The sequence below is a fragment of the Coffea arabica genome, chromosome 9e (assembly GCF_036785885.1).
Source record: "Coffea arabica cultivar ET-39 chromosome 9e, Coffea Arabica ET-39 HiFi, whole genome shotgun sequence".
Taxonomy (NCBI): domain Eukaryota; kingdom Viridiplantae; phylum Streptophyta; class Magnoliopsida; order Gentianales; family Rubiaceae; genus Coffea; species Coffea arabica.
In genome coordinates, this window is record NC_092327.1 from 39,848,968 (window position 1) to 39,869,483 (window position 20,516).

The 20,516-nt window shown below is 35.9% G+C and overlaps 2 protein-coding genes across 7 annotated transcripts; one reads left to right on the forward strand and one right to left on the reverse strand.

Annotated features, from left to right (window-relative positions):
- The first annotated feature begins 4,035 nt into the window (after nucleotides 1-4,035).
- On the forward strand, nucleotides 4,036-10,595 carry LOC113709729 (transcriptional adapter ADA2b-like). Of its 5 annotated transcripts, none has more exons than XR_011821350.1 (14): nucleotides 4,036-4,434; nucleotides 5,266-5,321; nucleotides 5,717-5,895; nucleotides 6,373-6,438; nucleotides 6,594-6,719; nucleotides 6,802-6,871; nucleotides 7,309-7,372; nucleotides 7,462-7,520; nucleotides 7,609-7,680; nucleotides 8,201-8,411; nucleotides 8,816-9,026; nucleotides 9,359-9,568; nucleotides 9,655-9,790; nucleotides 9,936-10,104. XR_011821350.1 is itself a non-coding variant. In XM_027232579.2 (13 exons), the coding sequence occupies exons 1-13, from the start codon at nucleotides 4,385-4,387 to the stop codon at nucleotides 10,156-10,158; spliced, it is 1,569 nt and encodes a 522-aa protein (XP_027088380.2). In that variant the 5' UTR covers nucleotides 4,037-4,384; the 3' UTR covers nucleotides 10,159-10,595. The 5 variants fall into 5 exon arrangements, 3 of the variants coding, with proteins under 3 accessions (XP_027088380.2, XP_071921708.1, XP_071921709.1); XR_011821349.1 differs by having other exon boundaries at nucleotides 9,964-10,104; XM_027232579.2 differs by lacking the exon at nucleotides 9,655-9,790 and having other exon boundaries at nucleotides 4,037-4,434; nucleotides 9,964-10,595.
- A 470-nt stretch (nucleotides 10,596-11,065) lies between these two features.
- LOC113710599 (uncharacterized) lies at nucleotides 11,066-19,404 on the reverse strand. 2 transcript variants are annotated; one of them, XM_027233702.2, is made up of 8 exons: nucleotides 19,185-19,404; nucleotides 18,412-18,707; nucleotides 16,808-16,834; nucleotides 13,688-13,776; nucleotides 13,465-13,587; nucleotides 12,577-13,374; nucleotides 12,077-12,293; nucleotides 11,066-11,841 (listed from the first exon to the last, which is right to left on the reverse strand). In XM_027233702.2, exons 2-8 carry the CDS (start codon nucleotides 18,704-18,706, stop codon nucleotides 11,402-11,404), a joined length of 1,989 nt encoding a protein of 662 aa, XP_027089503.2. In that variant the 5' UTR covers nucleotide 18,707; nucleotides 19,185-19,404; the 3' UTR covers nucleotides 11,066-11,401. The 2 variants fall into 2 exon arrangements, with proteins under 2 accessions (XP_027089503.2, XP_071921707.1); XM_072065606.1 differs by lacking the exon at nucleotides 16,808-16,834 and having other exon boundaries at nucleotides 19,185-19,403.
- Nucleotides 19,405-20,516: the final 1,112 nt, after the last annotated feature.

Below are 20,516 nucleotides of genomic sequence, written 5' to 3' on the forward strand. Positions count from 1 at the left end.
CTTGTACACCCACTTGACACTTATAGATTTTTGTCCTTCTGGAAGATCGGTTAACTCTCATGTGTTATTTCGTTTAATAGCTGCAATTTCTTCATCTATTGCCTTCTGTCAATTTAAATCTTTGATAGCTTTTTCAAAAATTGTAGGATCACAATCGAAAAATAGAGCAAAATATGTAAGTGGGTCTTCAAATTGGTCAATTCCAGTTACCTCATAATTAATCATCCATGCATGTCTTTTTCTAATACGTTGAGGCTGTCCTTCATATTCCTCTATTGTTTGGAAATTTGGTATATCATTTAGACCATTTTGTTCTGTCAACGGTTGCCTATTTTTTTTTGAACACCATCAAAATCAGCAGATATTTGTTATTTAATAACATTGCTACTTTATGGCCAAAAATTTTCTCATCAAAATTACACCCCGACTCATGACAATTTTCTTAGTGATAGGCTTATAAACCTTATAGACTTTTGATTGATCACTAACACCAAGAAAAATGTATTTCTCTCCCTTGTTATCTAGTTTTGTACTCTTTTGCTTTGAAATATGAGTATAGGCAACGCATCTAAAAATTCTGAAATAATCCACTGTTGATTTTCGTGCACTCCATACTTCTTCAGGCATCATATTTTTAACAGCAAGTGTGGGACTTTTGTTCAATATATGAATGCTCTAGTTGACTGCTTCAAGCCAAAAATTTTTTGGAACACCACTTCTTTGTCAAAATGCTTCTTACTATATTCAATATTGTACGATTCTTTATTTCTAAAACACCATTCTGCTGTGGCGAATAGACTGTTGTAAGCTGCTTTTGAATTTCATGCTCTTCACAAAAATTTATAAATTCTTGTGAGTTATATTCTCCACCACGATCACTGTGAAAAAATTATATGGACTTGCCTGCTTCCTTTTCGACAAGAGTCATGAATTTTTTGAAAGTTGAAAATGTTTCAGATTTTTTTTTTTTTACAAAAAATAAACCCAAAATTTTCAACTATAATCATCAATAAATATCATAAAATAACTTTTTTTTATCATTGGATGTTGGATTTATGGGTCCGCATAAATTAGAATGAACCAATTCCAATACGTCATTTGTTCTCCACAATTTTTCTTTTGGAAAACTATCCATGTTGTTTGCTACACACTCTTCACAAACTTCTGAAGGAATTGCGATTTGAGATAGACCAGTCACCATATTTTTCTACTGCACATCCTTTAATCCACCAAAATTCAGGTGTCCATAACGAAATTGTTATAACCATGCCACATCTTTCGATTTTATTGAGAAACATGAATGAATCAAGTTCTATAAATAGAGTGGGAACATTCGATTTGCCGTCATCTTAACTTGAGCAATTAAATCCAACTTTGCATCTCGAACACGACATATAACATTTTTGATAAAAATCTCGTGCTCTTTTTCTAACAAGTGATTCATACTAAGCAAATTTGTTTTTAAATCTGGAACAAAAAGGATATCAGTGATAGTGTGAGTAGAAGAATTTCCTTTAGTTTGAATAGTTACCCTTCATTTTTCCATAATCGAAATTGTAAAGTTATCACCAAACTCGGTAGTATTACGGAATGGCTCGTCCAATTCAGAGAATGCCTTTTTATCTCCATACGTGTGATTACTGCAACCAGTGTCTAAATATCACATGTTTTATTGAGTTTCTTCATTCATGTGACACACCATCAAAAGAGATACTTCTTCTTTTTTTTTCTGTAAAATTAGTCATTTCTCTATTTTGTCTATTCAAATTAGTTCGACATTCGGACTGATAATGACCATACCTATGACATTTGTAGCATTCAACATTTGACTTGTTTGTTGCCTTTGGCCTTTGAATTGTTGATGGATGTTCTCCCCGTCCTTTTTTTCTTTCTTGAAATTGATTTTCTTGGTACTGGTATTGTTGTTATTGGTTACCACGATCATTGTTTCCTCTACCTCTGCCTTCTCTTCATGTTGAGTAACTTTCGGTTGAAGTTTTCAATGCTTGCTGCTCTTTCTCTTATTGGTTAACTTTTTGCTCATGAACCAACAAAGAACTCTGCAACTCATCAATTGAAATTGCATCAATATATTTCGATTCCTCAATATAGCATACAACAAAATTAAATTGTGTTGTCATCGATCGAAGAATCTTCTCGACCTCCTCCAAATCTCTCCATGGATCATCATCTTGTTAGCGATTGCCATTATTCTTGCGAAATAATTTGTGAACGATTCGCCTGATTTCATGTGTAAAGTCTCAAATTCGGTCCGAAGAACATGAATCTGCACCCACGTCACCTTCACATTTCCTTGATACTTTTTCTTCACGGAGTCCCAAATCTATTTGGAAGTGTCTTTGCTAAGAATTGTCTCCAAAATAGCTCGATTAATAGCTTGAAAAAGATAATTTTTGCCTTTAAGATCTTTCAACTTCAATGCTTCCAACTCTATTTTCTGCATCTCTGATAATACTACTCCGGTTGTTGGCTCTGCTACTCCAAATTCGACAACCTGTCAATATTTCTTGAATCTCAAGAAGTTCTCCATTAACATGCTCCAATGATCATAGTGACCATCAAAGCGAGAAATTACTGGTTGCACAAAATTGTCAGTGGCCATCATAATTTTCTAACACAATTCTCACAACTCACTTTTGTTTTCACTCACGGGTCTAATTCTGATGCCACTGTTACAATTATTGAGAAAAATAATAAGAGAAACAAAGGACAAGAGTTTATTTCTTTGTAAAAGTGACATAACTCATAACATGAAATTGCTCTATTTATAAAGTTCAAACCAATTCCACTAACTATCCCACTAACTCCACTAACTATCTCAATAACTCCACTAGTTACTCCACTAATTCCACTAATTTCATTAATTAGGTAAAACAAAATAAACAAAAATGTTTAATTAACCACAGTTAATATTTCTAACAATCTGCAAGTCATTACCTAGTAGTATTTGAAACTGAAATAAATTATGACACCCGTCCCGGGTCGAAATCCATTTACCAAACACTTGTTAAACTTTAGACTTAAGATACTCGTGTCCATTTTCTCCCGTTTGTAAGTTAGATAGCCAACTCTTTCAACCGTCATCTTTTTAATCGTAACAAAGTTAATACGGACAATTGGTTTACACCTTCAGAAAACAATTTCATATAGAAATAATACAAATTAATTTAGAGTAACTCCAGAATCCTATATTTTGGTCTTGAGCGTATGCTCTACTTAAATTGCATGGTGCATTTATCTTCTCATTTTTATACTCAGAAGCATAAAGTTTTGAACAAACACTTGCAGTTGACCAATCCGAGTTCGGGGCGAGCAGCATTTTGTCGATGGTATGAGAGCATTCTTGATAATCCGGTAGACAAAAAGCTCAAATGAACTTTTTTTTTCCTTCATAATTTGACATTAAGAACTACCTCCAACAATTATTAGATGGCATAAACATTTCTTTATTAAATGCCTCAAGTTTTTTAACTTTTTAAAGTCACTAAGTATAATAGACAACTTAGAAAAAAAAAGAGAAACACGGTCCTATATAACATCTAGGAGGCTTTGACAATAATATCGATATGAATTTAGATATGACGTAGTATATGGTGTGATTATATGCAATTTAATATATCATGAGATAATAATGTAGATTATATATTGAGGGTATCTCAAATTATGGTCCAATTTGTAAGTTTTACAAATATATATTGGCGCGAGGGTAGATTTTGAGTTTTTTCAAGATAATATGAACATAAGAATGAAATGAACAAATTAGAAACGATTTTCCGATTCGCGTAGATCAAACGAGGGATGAAGTTAAAAGTCGAATAAATAAAATCTAATATAGTCTTATCCATTTCTCGCTTTTAATTTTTAAGATAAGGAAAGGAACTTGGAAGACAAAAAAAAAAAGAAAAAAGGAAAAGACTGTTATTATTATTATTATTATTTTATCTTGCATAAAGGTTGTAGAATTATGTTCCTAAGGCAATTTATTCGATTTTCTCAAACTGCATTGTCAATACAAAGACTAAACAGTAATGAGATCATAAGAACAGTACGTAAAACGACTCCAGTGTCGAAGAAATAAAGCGACGGTCAAAATATAAGTTGACAATAAACGCTCAATTAAGGGAATTTAACCATTTTCACCATTTTCAATAAAGGGCGGAAAATTCTTTTGTTGGCAACATAATTAGCAAGAAAATTTCCAAAATTTCGAAGTTGAAGAAAAAGATATTGCCTTTTCCATCTGGGTTCTCAATTTCATTTCTATTTTATCTTATAAATAACTCATTCATGTGGAATTTAGCTCTATGAATGAAAGGGTGTTTGTATTGTAAAGTTGAAGTCTCTGAAGTTGAGGAATTGAATAATGGGTCGGTCTCGCGGAAATTTCCAAGCTGAGGAGGATCCCAGTCAAAGGTTTAATCGCTTAGCACATTAGATTGAATTCTTCATGCTCCGTTCGTTCTTTCTTTCTTTCTTCCTTTTTTTTTTCCTTTCTTTTTGGGGATGTTTAACTGAAAATTTTCCAGTGTAATGGGTAAGCTTACTATCTGCCCGTGATCGGTTTTGTTTATGTTAAAGATGAAATTTTTGTGGTTAAAGTGAAAATTGGTGTTGCTTTATATGTGAAACGGCAGTCTTTCATGAGCAGATATTTGGGTATAAATTTGCATTCTTTTAACTGTGCATCGAATTGACTTGATGATTTGGTTTCATGCAACTGGGATGAGGCCTATTGTTTGGTTTTGCTAACTTGTTTAGTTATGCCTGGGAGGTTTGAATGAGGCTGTCTAGAGCTCACTCTTTCAGCAATCTAGGCTGGTTTTACGTAGCCATCTGAAAACCCAATGCTTCTTTCGTGTTTGAGTTTGTTGATTATTACTTTGCGCATGGGCTGGAGCAAGTAGCCTGTGACTGCTGTAAGACATACTTCATCGTTTTTCTTTTGTAATAGTAATGTCACTGCTGAACGGGAAAGGTTTTTTATTATGCCTGAGATTTTGGATTGATGCTGTCATCCGTTTGGGTGTAAAAAGTATGTATCCATTGCGTCTGTCTTTTGGATTGATTGCTCATTTTGCTTCTCTTCCATGGAGTAATTGTTTTGTACATGTTATTGTTTTTAAGGAAAGTATCTTAAATATGATCATTGTATGAACTGTTCTTCAGCAGTTTCGTGAGATTGCCATGTGTCAGCGTTTGATTTTAAAATGAACTTTTCTTTTCTTACCGTTTTTGCAAATGCAGATCAAGGAGAAGAAAGAATGCCACTAACAGTGAACATTTAGAATCAGCAAATGCAGGTACTCCGTAGTTATTTAGGTTTCTGCAGAAATTCTTTAGACTGTGATACAATCGATTGTATATGCTGAACCAAATGCTTTAAATGGACAATTAGCAGTTGCACACACTGGGATGGTTTTTGGAATTTCTTTATCATTGTACACCTTACTCATATGCTTGTCAACCTTAGTGAATAAAATTGACTGGCTTGTAATTGTACCAAAAAGATGTCTTGTCTGGTCATCGAGTTGATTGATGAGAAAGTCTGAAAATATACATGTACCATTAGGTAGAGAGGCTTGGCAAGTACCATAGTGAAGTGGACTGGTGCTAAGGTTAAATAAGTGTTACCTTGTATCATCTTATATTGTGACTTGTTCCTCTCCTCCTGTGGCACTGGTTTGTGGTCACCCAGGTCAAGGGACGGCTGAAGGGAAAAGAGCGTTATACCACTGTAACTATTGTAAAAAAGATATAACGGGGAGAACTCGTATAAAATGTGCTGCATGTTCTGATTTTGACCTATGCATAGAGTGCTTCTCAGTTGGTGCTGAGGTGTATCCCCATAAAAGCAATCATCCATACAGGGTTATGGTGAGTACCTTCTCAACACAAACTTTTCTTTGAGACCTAATGATATAATGTGATGTTGTCAATCTTACCTCTGATACCTTATCATGCTAAGGGGATTGCATATCATCCATGTTATCAATACTTAGAAGTGAGAGACTAATATTTTCTTTTCGCTTGAGAACTAGAAAGATAATTTTTAACCAGGATTCTATGTAAAGTGGACCATATTGACCATGCAGTATCAAGTGCCGCTTAAAAATTCCAACAGCAATGTTAGTACAGTTTGACTGTTTGGCCTGCAATCTTGAACTTGTACAATCTTTTACTTTATTCTTCTGATGCTGCAAAACAAGAGACATTTCGTTTTGCTGTGTTAAGTTTTCATCTTAGACTGTTCTGTAAGCAACTTAGGGACATCTTAGGAACTATCTTCTCAAAAGACCACTTGTGGCGTAATAATGATGTTACTAATGATTATTTAGCTTGTCACTTGAACAGGATGTTCTTTCTTTTCCACTTATCTGTCCAGACTGGAAAGCTGATGAAGAAATGTTACTTCTAGAGGTGGTTTAAAATCTTGAAACCATAATTGCTCAACTTGTCCCTTTCTGCAAAATTCTGTTGCTTTTGGTCTCTCCTTTTTGCAATTAATTGGAAACTGATCTTTCCTCACATCACTCTCTCATTCTGTCTTGCTTCATGGGATTCACGGCAACTAGGGGATTGAAATGTATGGCATGTGGAACTGGGCAGAAGTTGGAGAGCATGTTGGGACAAAGACAAAGGAAGCGTGCATTGAGCATTTCAGAAATGCATATCTAAACTCCCCATACTTCCCTCTTCCAGTATGGCAAACATGATTAAGTTATCTCTGGGTTTTAAGTTTTCTTTGAGCGATAGGTACTGAAGAAAGTTTTCTCTCATTAGGATATGACACATGTTGTGGCGAAAAATAGAAAGGAACTCCTTGCAACGGCAAAAAGTGAAGAAAAGAGAGGTTGGTTATACCCCCCCCCCTCTCAAAACACAAAAACCCCCAACAACTATTTATAATTCTTTTAGCTACTGATTATTAGTATTTGCTTTTTTTTTTTTTTTGCTTGATAAAAGAATTAAAAAGCCACATCTTGTAACTGTGGAGCTTATTTGGTTGGCTCATTTTGTTGACATCACAGGTCATGACTCTGTCACTTAGAGAAATAAATTTTTAGAGCCATCCCTATTTTTTAGACAGGCTTGCCAAGAAAAGCAATTTTTGAATTTTGACTTTCTTTAAATTTGAATGAGAAAAGCCAAAAGTGGAACATGAGAGACTGGATTGGTGTTTAGATAGAATTCCCTTTGCCATAACCCATCAATGCCTTGAAGTCGTTCTTGTTATATTCATTATACCATGTTTCTTTAATATAATAGCAATACTGCTGGCTGTTATAGGATTTTCTGCACTCGGAGAACTTACACCAAAGGATGAATCTCAATTTTCCCCATCAAGAGTCAAGTATGATTGCTGTAGTTTTTGTGACTTGGTGCTTCCGCTTATCTTTTGAAAATTCTCAATCCAATTTCTCTGCATTTTTGTTTGATTAGAATTGAAGACCAACATATAAGTGGTCCTTCAGGTCGTCTGCCCTCTGCTGTAAATGCAGGTAGGGCAAAAGTTAAATTTACATCTAAATTTTACTCACCTACTTGTATGAGATTCCAGGGACCCTTTTATCGACATGAATGCTGCAGGTACCACAGGTAAGAAAAAGGCATCAAACAAGGTCCAGGTCAGGGATCGACACGATTCTATGAAGCCAAAAGGTAGCATTCTCGTCTTTCCTTTGGGGGCGGCTACTAGCAATTTGATTGACATTCAAAAACTTGGAATAGAGTCAGAGTGTGCAAGGGAAGCAAGAGTTTGGGGGATGGGTGGGAATAGAGTTGTCCAAAGATAATCTTTTTTAAGAATTGTTGTCGAGGTCCAATTGGAGTGTAAAATCAGAACGATAGTGATTGACTTTAATCACGATTATAGAGTCAGAGCATGCAAGGGAAGTAAGAGTTTGGGGGATGGGTGGGAATAGAGTTGTCCAAGGATAGTTTTTTGAAGAATTGTTGTCCAAGTCCAACTGGATTGTGATATTAAAACGGCAGCAATTGGTTTTAATCAAGGTTATAATCCCTGTTAAAATATAATTGACCATAATATCATGGCAAGACGGAAGAATGCTACTATATAAAGGAACCAAGACTTGATGACCTATATGGGTAGACTGGAAGAGGGATAGGTTTTTGCTATTGACACAACAAGTTTTTAAATTGCTCATGGTATATTTAACAGGAAAGAATTTTGATAACAATAGATCCAACTGTTCAAAGGATGAAGGCCCTTCCCTGATGGAACTAAGTGGATATAACCCAAAAAGACAAGAATTTGACCCAGAATACGATAATGATGCTGAGCATTTACTGGCTGATATGGAATTTAAAGAAACTGACACTGAGGAGGAGCGTAAGTTGAAGTTGCGAGTACTGCATATATATTGGAAGAGGTATCTCGTTATTATCTCTGTTTCCTAGGATTCGTCATTGATTCTTTGATTGTTTGAACTTTGTTTTTGGAGATGAGAAAAGAGAATTGATAAATATACAATTCAATTGTCTTCTTTTGTTTCTTTATGATTGGTAAATTTCCTAGTCATCCATCTGATTGTGTTGAACTATTGTGGGGATAACAGCATTCACTAGTCACAATTACATTGAAACTTAAACTAATTTCTTTAATATTGTATGTTCAATGTACTCCTTACCACAGGTCAGCACTTCTGTAATTTGCTGAAGATCATTACAGTTGACTATATCCATTCTTTTCCCTGAGAATGTTTCAAGAAATTGCTTTATTTCTTTTTTTGTTTGTTTAATCATATCAAATAACTTGTCAAGTTCATCTTGGCAGGCTTGATGAGCGAAAACGTAGGAAGGATTTTATTCTAGATAGGAACTTGCTCCATCAAGATGCATTTGAGAAGGACCTGTCTCAGGAAGAGAAGGTTTTGTGCAGACGTTATGATGTCTTCATGCGTTTTCATTCCAAAGAGGAGCATGAAGAATTACTAAAGGCAACTGTTGCAGAACATAGAACTCTTAGAAGGATTCAAGAACTTAAGGTCCATTTGCTTTTACGTTCAAAGCTCCATGAAAATTTGATCCATGTTTTTCTGAATGCCTTTATTTCTCATCTTTTATGTTGTTTCGTAGTTTTTCTTCTTAAGAGTAAAACGAAATGTCCAAGCCTAGATATTTACAAATCTCGTGTTTAATGTGCTTGTTTTTAGGAAAAAACTTGTGTTCCTCCGTGTTGAAATTCTTTTGCTCTCTCTCTCTCTCTACCCACCAAAGCAAAAAGAAATAAAAAGAAGTTCAATTGACACGTAATTGTTGATGGCTAAACAATGACTTATTTTACTTTATAATGACCTGAAGTAAAAAAAATATGCAGGAAGCACAAGCTGCAGGGTGTCATTTTTCAAATGATGCTGACAGATACTTAGACTGGAAAAGAAAGAAGGAAACTGAACTGAATGGTTGTGATGATGGAGGAAACAGTATAGCTTTTCTTAATGGCCCTGTTGCTTCAGACTCTGCTGATGCATATTCAATCAATTTGGACTTCGTAACATTTTCTGAGGCAGAACTGCTCTCTGCATCTGTAAGTTTGCTGTTTCTGTTTCTAAAATCGCTTTTGCACCTTTTCTAGAAAGGATGAGGCCTTCTAAATCTGGTATATTCATGAAGTAACCTTTTTCTATGAGACATTGTTCCCTTGGTGGGTGGCCTTCTTGCTTTGTTAGTAAAGCATTAAGGGGTTGAACAAGTTGTTAAAAATTGGATATGGACTTCTCAAGATTAGCCATTGACGAAGTTATTCAAGGTAAATATCCAGCGTTCATAGTGGATATTGACTTCAGGGTAAAATATTTTGGTCATCTGTGTCCTTCAAAAAGGTGGGGGCATGAGGTTGGGTTTGTTAAATAGCATATTCTTACTATTTTCTGCTTTTATTGGTGCTCGAACAGAACCAGTCAAATCTCATTTGTGCTGCAGGAGAAACGTCTATGTGGTGAATTGAGGCTGGCTCCTGCTCAGTATCTGAAAATGGTGGAGGTCATGACGACACAGATCTTCAGTGGAAATATTACCAAGAAATCTGATGCTTATTCATTATTCCAAATTGAACCAACGAAAGTTGATAGAGTTTATGATATGCTTGTGAAGAAGGGCATTGCTGGTCCCTTGTGACCCCAGAACCAGATTGTGAAGATTCTGCACTTCCCATATTCACTCCAAACCCTCGTAAAAAATAAAACATACCTGTACAACGGTATAACTGCCCAGGGGGTTAAGGGGAGGAAATAAGACGTGGAAGGGTGTGTATGCTGGGGAACTAAAGGGATAGGGATTGTGTACGACTTAACATGACAAAGATTTGTGATTTATTTCTTCTGTGCAGAGGAAGGATTTGGTAATTCCCTAGATCTGATGGGCTTGCGGGTCCAGTTAAGTTAGAACAAACTTTATAACTATTTTCCCTGCTTATAATTAGGGTATCCACTTTGACAATGCAGCAGCACTCGAGCTGGCTTCCTGGAGCTATAGACATGTACAAAAGCTGTCTTTTGGCTCATGTTTATAACATTATTATTTTTTGAGGCTATAAATTTGAATGTTTTCTAGCAGCAGAGGAGCAACATAATTTGGAATTCAATCAATAGACTGAAAGAAAAGACGTCAATGGTAATTTATGTGTTGATTTACAATTCTTTATGGTACAGCGGTTATTAATAAATCACCAAGGAATGGTTATAATTGACTGCTGACATATGTCTCAGCAACATCTTATATAGGTCTCAAATTAAATCTGCAAAAGGAAAATACTTTTAAGCCTTTCTTCAGTAACCCTGCAGTTTCACCCAGCTGAAACACGATCTGTTGAGGAGTTGGTACTTGAAGCGGGCTGGAATATCGTTTGAACAAGGACAATTTGTTTCAGCTCCTGGTTCCTGATTATGTTTTTCTAACCGGTACAACTGTCTTCAGTTAAGACTGCTTATTGGAGCTGGTAAGCCACAATCCTATCCAGCGATGTCTTTCCACACTAACTACGTATCAGGAGCAGTAATTACAACAGAATTATTCAATGCACCCGGAAATATAAAGTCAAAGACGGCAGCTACTTGCTAAGAAGAAAGCAACGTACAAGCTTACAGACTATGATCACTGCAGTTTATATGCAGAAAGCAATTGAGTGCAAAGGACAAAGAGCTTAATACCACTGCCAAAAGGCAGTTAGTAACTTCAGCACCACAGTTGATTTTACCCTCCTAAAATGAAACATTTGCCCTGTGCACCTGCATATCATCGCTACCCCATATTTACATAAGTCAATGGCAGCACTTATATTAGTGGCCTATAAAAAGAAAAAAAAAACCAAAAATATTGCAGTTCCCAACCTATTGATTTATACTAATGCATTCTGCTGCTTCTATTTCTTTACAAATTTATGTTGGCTACCAGAGACACCCTCTGAAACTGTCTTGACCATTCCATGAGCATTAAAATTGCCAGCCTTAAACCCTTTGTCAACCAAATCATCTGCATGACGGTTACAGAGCCGTTTCTTCAAATTCAGGCTGTCCAAATCTTTTTGGTTAGCTGACAAGGCTGAATGGTGCTCTCTTTTTACACCACTTTCAGATGCTTCAAGCTTGGACAAAACATGAACTTGGGCTTCTGGTAATCTGGAGCTGTCATGCGTAGATGTCTCAGTTGAAGTTGACATTGAGAGCTTCAGAGTGCAACTGACAGTAGAAGGAATGACAGAGAGTATATCACGTTTTGCCTTTACTTCTATCCATTTGTTATCAACCCAATCTCTTGAAGGTCGCAAATCCTTTCTCTGCAATGTTAAGAACTTGTTTTCACCTAAAAATCAAATGCAAATTCATGAGATTCTCCATCATGCTGACAGAACATGATCTACGAACATATGTAGCAAGTATATTCCTCTCTTCTACTGCCAAATTCAGCCACAATTAGAACTAGTACCTCAATTCACTCTTAAGGTACAAAGAAACTATTGTCAGGTCATATACATAGCCAGATAAATAACATGTAAGCTCTTAAAAAACAAATCTATCTGTTCCAGAAGTTGAATTACCAGGGGAATACACGTGAACATTATCACCTCCAGAGATGTCCAACCCAATTATAACAGCTTCCCACCAGCCATCTGACCACCATGCATCAACTGCATCTCCAACCTCAAAAGAATAGTCAGAAGAATTATGAGGAGGCCAAGGCCTTACAGTATGGCGGCCTGCAAATCTCATCCCCAGTTCATCAGGAGTTGCCACTCTAGATGCAGGAACCCATTCCTGCAACATACACCACAAAAGAAAGAAGTTATGTTTCTATGCAAAAAGCTGAAATCATGGTTCTAGTCTGAAAGGCTAAAAACAAAGATGATGCAGCTTCTCTAACTGTTAATAGATCATTAGATATTGTTATCTTCTAACTTCTGCCTTACATGATTGTCCTTGAAACTTTCATTTGGAGTTTAAAACCACAGCAGAACAAGTAATCCCAGTCATTAAATGACCAAAGAGAACCAAAATATGAATATTAAGGAAGAACTAACAATTTTATGCTTCACTATACCTCTAATTTTCCAGGTCCATCAACATCCTGGATGTCACAGTATTGAACTTTTAAGGACTTTTTTGATGTCTGCAATATTTTACACCTGAACCAACAACCTCGGATACCACTATCCTGGCAGAGGAGTTCTATATTTTTTTCATCATCCTCAGAAGATAATTGAGAGGGTTCAGCCCCAACAAGATTAATAGAAGCTTTAGTAGATAATTTGATTTTCAATTTTCGATGAGTTGGTTCACATCTTTCCATCCGCTTTCCAGGGATCAAATTTGTCACACCAAAATGGTTTCTCCTTCGACTTCTTGTCCTTCTAGTACCTTGCCTGGTGGAGTCTTCAGAGTGAAAATCATTTTCTTCCTCGGTTGGTTTATGGACCTTGGCTTTATTCATTGAATCATGATGATGATTTAATGAGGAGACGATTGCTTGGTTATCATAGCCTCGCAAATTACTCAGTGAGAAGGTCTCAATTTTGTTGTTTTTGACTTCTCTGTGACACACATAGATCCTTGATGACAACTTTTCAGGGAAAAGAGCCAAACACTTCTCGAAGTGATTTGGAGTTAACACTGTGACAACTTGATCTATACACTTTGCAGTAATCCTCCGAACATAAGGAGTGATGAATATTTCTTCCGGATGTGCATTTAACTCAGGAATTACTTGCTTGACTTCCTGATTGTGCCGAAACCATCGCACTTGAGCCATTTTCTCTCCCTTCTTATCCTCATACAAATCTTCCAAGTAACCAAGGTAGTGGTTTCCTTCTTCAGCCATAATGAGCACAAAGGAATAAACCTGGACAAGAAGACAAACTTACTCATAGCTTTCTTTTTTTTGTGCGAATGCAATTGAGACAAAAAGTACCAGTTACTAGTGACTACTCACCGCTATTGTTGTTTTTTTCCTGCATAACGCTTGATAGTGTTTGAGCTCCTTAGAACAATTCCAAGCTTCACCAGACCACATGATATCTGAATCTTGAACTCTAAATTTTCCAGAAACCTGGACCTGAAAATAAGTTTTTCTATAAGCCATGTGAAATGAATAACTGATAATACACAAGAAAAATCTTAAAATTGGATCAATACCATAATATGGCAGTTACAACCTGATCCATCGAATTAGTCAGATTATGAAGACCAGCCATTGGGTATCCAGGTGACCTCAGACGCAGCCTCGATTCAATCATCTGATGCTCTGTCCCAAAGATAAAACGGTTGCTCACTCAATTCAGAGGAAATGTGTAACACAAATAAAACAATCACCACAAAAAGAAAACCAAAAAAACACATAGTTTGGTATTTATTCAGGTCAATTTCAAGAGAGTTCACAATTATGATCTGCAATCACACATTAGCAGGAGAGAAAACATTCTGCTAAATCTTGTTCCATTTCTTCCCAACTTCTGAAATTATAACCGCCTCAACTCCATTGTTTTGTCCCACACGCCTCCACCCTCCCTTCCCCAGAAGTGCCCTTCCAAATGAGGGAAAAATTAAAGACAAACAAGGAAAAACAAACCAATAATATCTTGCAAACATTAGGAACTCAGGTTTCAGATAATGAAAAGGCAGGCCCAAGTGAGAGATACAGATCAGATAATCACTTGCAACATGCCAAAACAAAATAGCATTCAACAAGTGCTCATGCACATTCTATTGCAAAATGCTTCATCTAGAAATTTACCATGATTATTATTCTTGCACTAACATCCTATTTCCTATCAATTGCTGTGATCACCATCTACTCTCGACAAATTACCATAAGATACATGTATAGTGACATTGATCCGCACAATTTGCTGCTTACTCTGCTATTCACCTGTATCTCATTCTCAAATTTTCATATAAACACTACTCTGACTGATACTACTAACCATAAAGGCTGTTTAACAATTGACCACTCCTAGTTATAGCTATCTATATTGTTGGTAAAATTTTGCTAGAGATAGATCAAGAATGTAGCATTGAGATCTTGGCACATCGCTTGAGAAATGTAGAAAAAAAAATGCCCATCACAATTTAAAGAATTTTAAGGGTAAATGGAGTAAAATATCCATTTGCATGGAATGCCTAATTTCTGGAAGATTATGCTGGATCAAAACTGACTTTTAAATGCAAATGCAGATACAACTACAGAAAGACAATATAGTACATCTTCCTGATCATCTAAATGTACTTGCTCAAATCTCATTCTGGAAGGCAAGGTTCTCAAAACAACTTCCCCACCCCAATTAAAGCATCTACAAGACGCAATGTTTAATAAGCTACAACACTTAATTGGTTCAACATTAACAACAGAAGTACAGAGAATAACATGTCAGATAACAGGTAATCTGTAGCCACATATACATAATACTAGTAATACAGGAAGGCAAGGACAACTATCATTGATTACCAATATTTGGTACAAACAAATCATTTGTGGCAAGCAACATAAAACATTAAAAGGATATTAAAGGGATGGAAGAGGTAAACAAATCAACAAAAGCATATTAAACAGTCAAGAAACGAATACAAGTAGTAACTCTTCTTCTTTTTTTTTTTTTGGAAGCAGGGTAATACTAACTTAATCTCAATAGCAGGGCTCATGAATTATGAACCTAAGAATATACAGCAGTATGCTAACTTTACACACACTGATGTTATGAAGTATTAGAACTGCCCTATTAAGAAGAAGTTAGTTAGCCACATTACCCTTTCATGGGGAATTAATTCTTTCTTGGCACTTCTTTCTGTTTAGATTTGTTGATTTGAGGAAACATCAAAATAATGCAAAGATTAAGAGAACCACAACTCTCATTTATGAATTCTTTAGACACAAAAACTGGCCATTTTTCTGAAGATAATAATTTCCAGGACAGAGGACATGGATAAGCAATAAAAAATCTGCATAAAACCTGCTAATACCCAGGTAATAAGATAGTGTATTATTCTCATTTAAATATGGTAAGTGAGTCAATGTCAGTCAAAGCCAGTCTTCAGATGACCTGGTACTTTGTTTATACCTTACATAAACAAGCTAGCAAACACTACCAAATCATTTGCATTTAATCACAACAAAATTCATTATGAAAGAGAGGGAGAGTCACGTGCTTTAAACTACCACGCTTGCTCTAATAAGAAAAATTTCTGCAATCATTCATTTATCTAAAAGCTCACTCAGAGTCTTATTTACCTATGGTTTCTTAAGAAAATTAAGTGAACAAATTTTAGATTAGAAAACCACTCAGCTAAAGTTAGAAATTAGAAATACAAAATTACTAAGCCAAAATCTGGTACACAGTTGAACAAACAGAAAGCCTCCTCTTCAATCTTTAATAAAAAGGAGTCATCTGGATATTTCTTATATGGAGCATATTTGTTGACCAAAAATAGGTAGAAAAGAACAGAACAAGATGAATTCCCTCTGCCAAAGTATTAAAAAACAAGAGACAGAGAGAGTATTAAAAAAATTTTTAATGAGCCCAGTTGAATTCTCATCCCAACCGACCTCTCTCTCATGAATACACATTCTAGCAATGTCTCAATAACATTCAAACATAAAGAGAACAACAGCACAGTCACTTTAGAAGCAAGTCATAGTCAAACGCAAAATGGAGCCTCTATATTTGGAACATTGAACAGAAGAATTAAACTTCAATAATTTACTAATAACATGGTCAACTGTTTCCCAGAAGAAGATTTTGTTATTTATAAGTATAGAAGCACTATAAAAAAACTCCATCTTCTTTTAAATCTCAGATGGTTAGCACCTGGCCTACATATGGCAGGCTGATGCGTGATTGTATCATTCTTTACTCAAACACATAGAGCCAACCATTTTCTGTCTTTCCTTTTTTTGCGGTTGGATCCCAAAAGACGCGATCACACAAGCAAGCAAAATGGGATTTTCATTGCTTAAAAAATAAGAATGAACAGAGAATGGTTGAAGCAGGACTCAAAAGAGCCAATGCTTGATACATATGCAACCATCCTACATTGGATCTTTAGCTCAACTGAATTAAAATCAGTCTAGTCGGATCAATCACAAGAAAATGAATAAACCTTTCCAAAGAGAGAGCTGAAAGCTTTCTTTCTGAAAAGAGTTCTTTTCCCCCTTACAAGAAAGCAAATTCAAGTCGATTGATGAAAAGAAATGCAGTAGGAAAAACCTAAATGACTGAATGTCTGACAATTAGATAAGAATTCATACAAAAAATGATGAGTATGTAACTTCAGAATCTTACCTGCAATCCTGTTGAAGAAGGTGGAGTCTTCAGAGATGAAGAAAGAGAAAGTAGTATGCAAAGGAGTCAGTTGAAGAAGAAATGATGAACGTCATCTTGCATTAATTGACCAAGGGATTCATGTAACACCAATCTAACATAACTTTTGAGCACGCAAGAGCGCTTCATTGGTTTCTAGAATATCCTTTGCCTTTTCCTTCAACTTATCCCAGCGGTTTACGCATTTATGTTATTAAATATTTGATTTTGATGCTTAATTCAACACCTATCAAATATTTAGTATTAAACTCAGATACATGGATCTCATAGCAATGTACTATAAATTTAGTCTAACCTGATCAAGAGATCCATGAAATTTAAATGCTAAATGAAAATAGACGAGTTTAATTAGTCACACTAGAGCAGAGGGAAAGCGATTGGCATGATTACATGTTCAAAATTCATGTGAAACAGGTATGTTTCATCTCATCCATCTTCAAGTCTCTATGTATACTTACATATATATAGCAGGCCCAATTTTATGTCTAGACTGGGCCTATTTCCATAATGCATGTACATGTTAGCAAGCAAAGTACTAGCTTTCAATATTGTCCAAGTCCAGCAACGTCCAACTATGTATCTATGAAAAAATGGCAAAAGCTTTAGCGTAAATAGTGTGATTAACAGGGTATGATATACATACATCTTCTGTACATGACACCAAGATAATTACTTCAACTCTTTATGTAGTAGGTTTCGACTCATTTTTTGAAATTATAGTCCTAAGATGAAATAATGGACTTTTTCAGTCTCTCTTGAACACTTAGAGGAACTTATAATCTTCAGGATATCTATCACTACTACATAGTAAATCCAGCAGTATCATGACAAACCTGTGTTGAATTTAATTCATATGCAATAGGCTAAAACTTTTCTTTTGAAAGTATTTGGCGCTCTGTGCAGAATAAACTGCATCTCGCTAAGAATTCTTATTACGGTCACTACTCTCCCATTCCTGACTATACAACTACATCAAGTATGTTATCAGTGATTGACAAAGTGGGTTCACAACAATAAAAGTCATTCCAAGTAAAAGATAGATTCATATATAAATAATAGACTAATGAGAAACATCCTGCTGAGAATAAAAATAAGAAAAAGTAGCTCTGTATGAGAGCCGCACATCTCTTGAAATCTCTTAGTATTCCCACACCCTAGCCCACAGAAAGAATAGAGAAAAGAAACAAGTCGGCAGTCTCTGCATAAGAAGTACCACATTGGCCAAACCCTTGACTCCTCTCCACATTTCAGCAATTTAGTCATTTACTAGCAAAGAACCAAGTCGAGTCATTTGCATAAAAGGTGTTTGTGTTCACATGCAACTAATATCATCATCAATCTACACCCAAGAAATTAAACGAATTCCCCTTCTGTTAGCTTAAATCTAGTTTTAGACGAGGTTACTTAGATGCTGCTATCTCAATTCCAATATTATAGAGTTAAACAAGCAAGTTTGATGTTGCTCAGTAGTTCCGTGCACCCCATAGCTATACATTGACATACCGAGTCATACTCACATGTATTATCAAAAAATCATGCTCAAGCAGTCTAAAAAAGCTACATACTTGAGACAATTACAGGGAGGCGAAACCCTGAGACCAGCTTTGTAAGCCATTCCACAACATCCCGTCTTGCTCTCCATTTTGTTCCAGCAGTGACAATTCCAGTGAACCCATAAGCATCCACGAATCCCTTGGACACGACGTAGGTCATATGCCTAATACTCCTCTCAGTCCCCACCACAGCAAGCACTGTATCCTCAGAGGATTGTTGTAAATAATAGTGCACAACCCTGTTTCCCTTCTCCTGGGAGATAATTCGTTCTTCCCATGCTACAAATACTTGATCATTTAAAACCATCCTGATGAAAATAAAAGAAAAAGAATACCAGTGAATTCCAACATGAAGTTCCTCTAGTTTTATAGTTACTTCTTGTTTCTGCCAAAAAATTTACATCATTGCGGAAACAGAAGACAAATTACGCCAAACTGACTTAGGTACAACTTACAAGTTGCAGAACAAACATGTAAACAAAACAAACAACAACCACCGTGGAATGTAAGGCGAGAATTTCTTCCTATTGTGAAATTTAACACAAACGACGAACAGGGTTAGAGTCTTAGAGTCAGCGAGAGCAGAAAACCTCAAAGAAAAAAGAAGTAATGAAATAAAATAATAAAAGAGCTGTAAAAGCCCATATCCTCCCGGGTTTTGCCCATTTTTCAATGCTTAACCAAGTTCAAGACCATGCACCAGCATTGCGCGATCAAACTAATAAAAAACCAATAACAACCCTCCAGCAAATAGGACAAGAAACAGGAAAAGTTCTGGAACTTACCTGATACAAGCAGAACTTGGAGGGCAAAGAAAGTATCAGTTGAAAAGCCAAAAAAGGAAGTCTAAAGTTGGCTTCTTTACCACAACTACGACGAGTATTCTGCTCGTGGGAGTGGGTTTGATACTATGTAAATGCTTCCATTGTAGTCAACTGTGGAGACTGTGTAATATCACAGCGAGTTGCTGCAGGTAGACAGGAGAAGTGCAAGAGGAGAGGGAGGGGGGGGGGGGGACTGGGCAGCAGAAGAAGCCGGGTGCTGCCACCAGCACCACAGCATGAGAGAGTATGGAAAAGGGCCGAATGGGGGTTTGGAATTGGTTTATTTGGCTGCTGTATACATCAATCATCAATGAACCAACAAAATCCCGTTTCCTTTGTACTACTCATTACTTCTTTTGGCATTATTGGCAAAAGAAGATATGGGCTGTGGGGTCTTGGGCATGTTTTCTACTCCCGTAGTATATTTTTACGTTATATGATGTGATTGTGATGTGATACACAAAGGATACACAAAACATCCATCAGGCACAAATTAGTACCATATATAAAATAAAATATTTGGCAAATATCCAGGTACAGTAACACAATAAATATATTACTACGCATTAAATCATAATTAAATCGGATATAACAAAACCGTCCTTTTGTCCAGTATTGAGTTTGTGACTCGTAGTGTGCATTTCTTTTATGTGTTAACAAGAAACGTGGCTAGTTACCATATATAATCCGTTCCGTTTGACTTTCATTGTCACTAATATATTCTGTTGGTTGAATTTTTGTTTCTTGTATAGAGTAATCTCATTGACTCAAAGGGCTGATGCCATATTTGAGGCATGTCTACTCCCGTTTGATTCTACAAGCTACTTTTTCCATGTTGCAATTGGAACGAGAGATAAGTTGAATAGCAAACTTTAAAAAAAAAAAAAAAAATTAAAGTTGCTATTCTTACCATGCAACAAAACTTGTTTTCATCTTTCAAATTAGTTGTCATATGTCTAATTAGTAAAGTGATAATATATATATTATAAGTGTATTTAAATGAGTTGTTATATATGTAACGGTGATAATGTAAGCGTACATAAGATTAATCCTTTTTGGATGATCGGTTATTTTTTGTTCCTCCCCCCGACTCTCCTCGCACAGAAAAAACCTACTCAAAAGGCTCGCATTGCAGGGAAGACCAGGCTGCAATCCTTAATTGTTATGTTTGGGCTACTTTAAGTCATGTGAAATTTGGGCTTCAAGACTTTCTGCTATATATATCGTCATGCTGGAGAAAGGCCCATTTTGTTTGTTGAATTTTTTTGTTTTTTGGGAGGAAAACAAGATAAG

Excerpts from the sequence above, each read along its gene's own strand:
- LOC113709729 (XM_027232579.2), top strand. The coding sequence starts at position 4,385 with ATGGGTCGGTCTCGCGGAAATTTCCAAGCTGAGGAGGATCCCAGTCAA. Across the intron at positions 8,412-8,815 it reads CTGCATATATATTGGAAGAG|GCTTGATGAGCGAAAACGTA; the intron begins GTATCTCGTTAT and ends TCATCTTGGCAG. Across the intron at positions 9,569-9,963 it reads CAGAACTGCTCTCTGCATCT|GAGAAACGTCTATGTGGTGA; the intron begins GTAAGTTTGCTG and ends TTTGTGCTGCAG.
- LOC113710599 (XM_027233702.2), bottom strand. The coding sequence starts at position 18,706 with ATGGTTTTAAATGATCAAGTATTTGTAGCATGGGAAGAACGAATTATC. Across the intron at positions 16,835-18,411 it reads CCTCCCTGTAATTGTCTCAA|ACTCCACCTTCTTCAACAGG; the intron begins GTATGTAGCTTT and ends TCATCTCTGAAG. Across the intron at positions 12,294-12,576 it reads ATGGACCTGGAAAATTAGAG|GAATGGGTTCCTGCATCTAG; the intron begins GTATAGTGAAGC and ends TGTATGTTGCAG.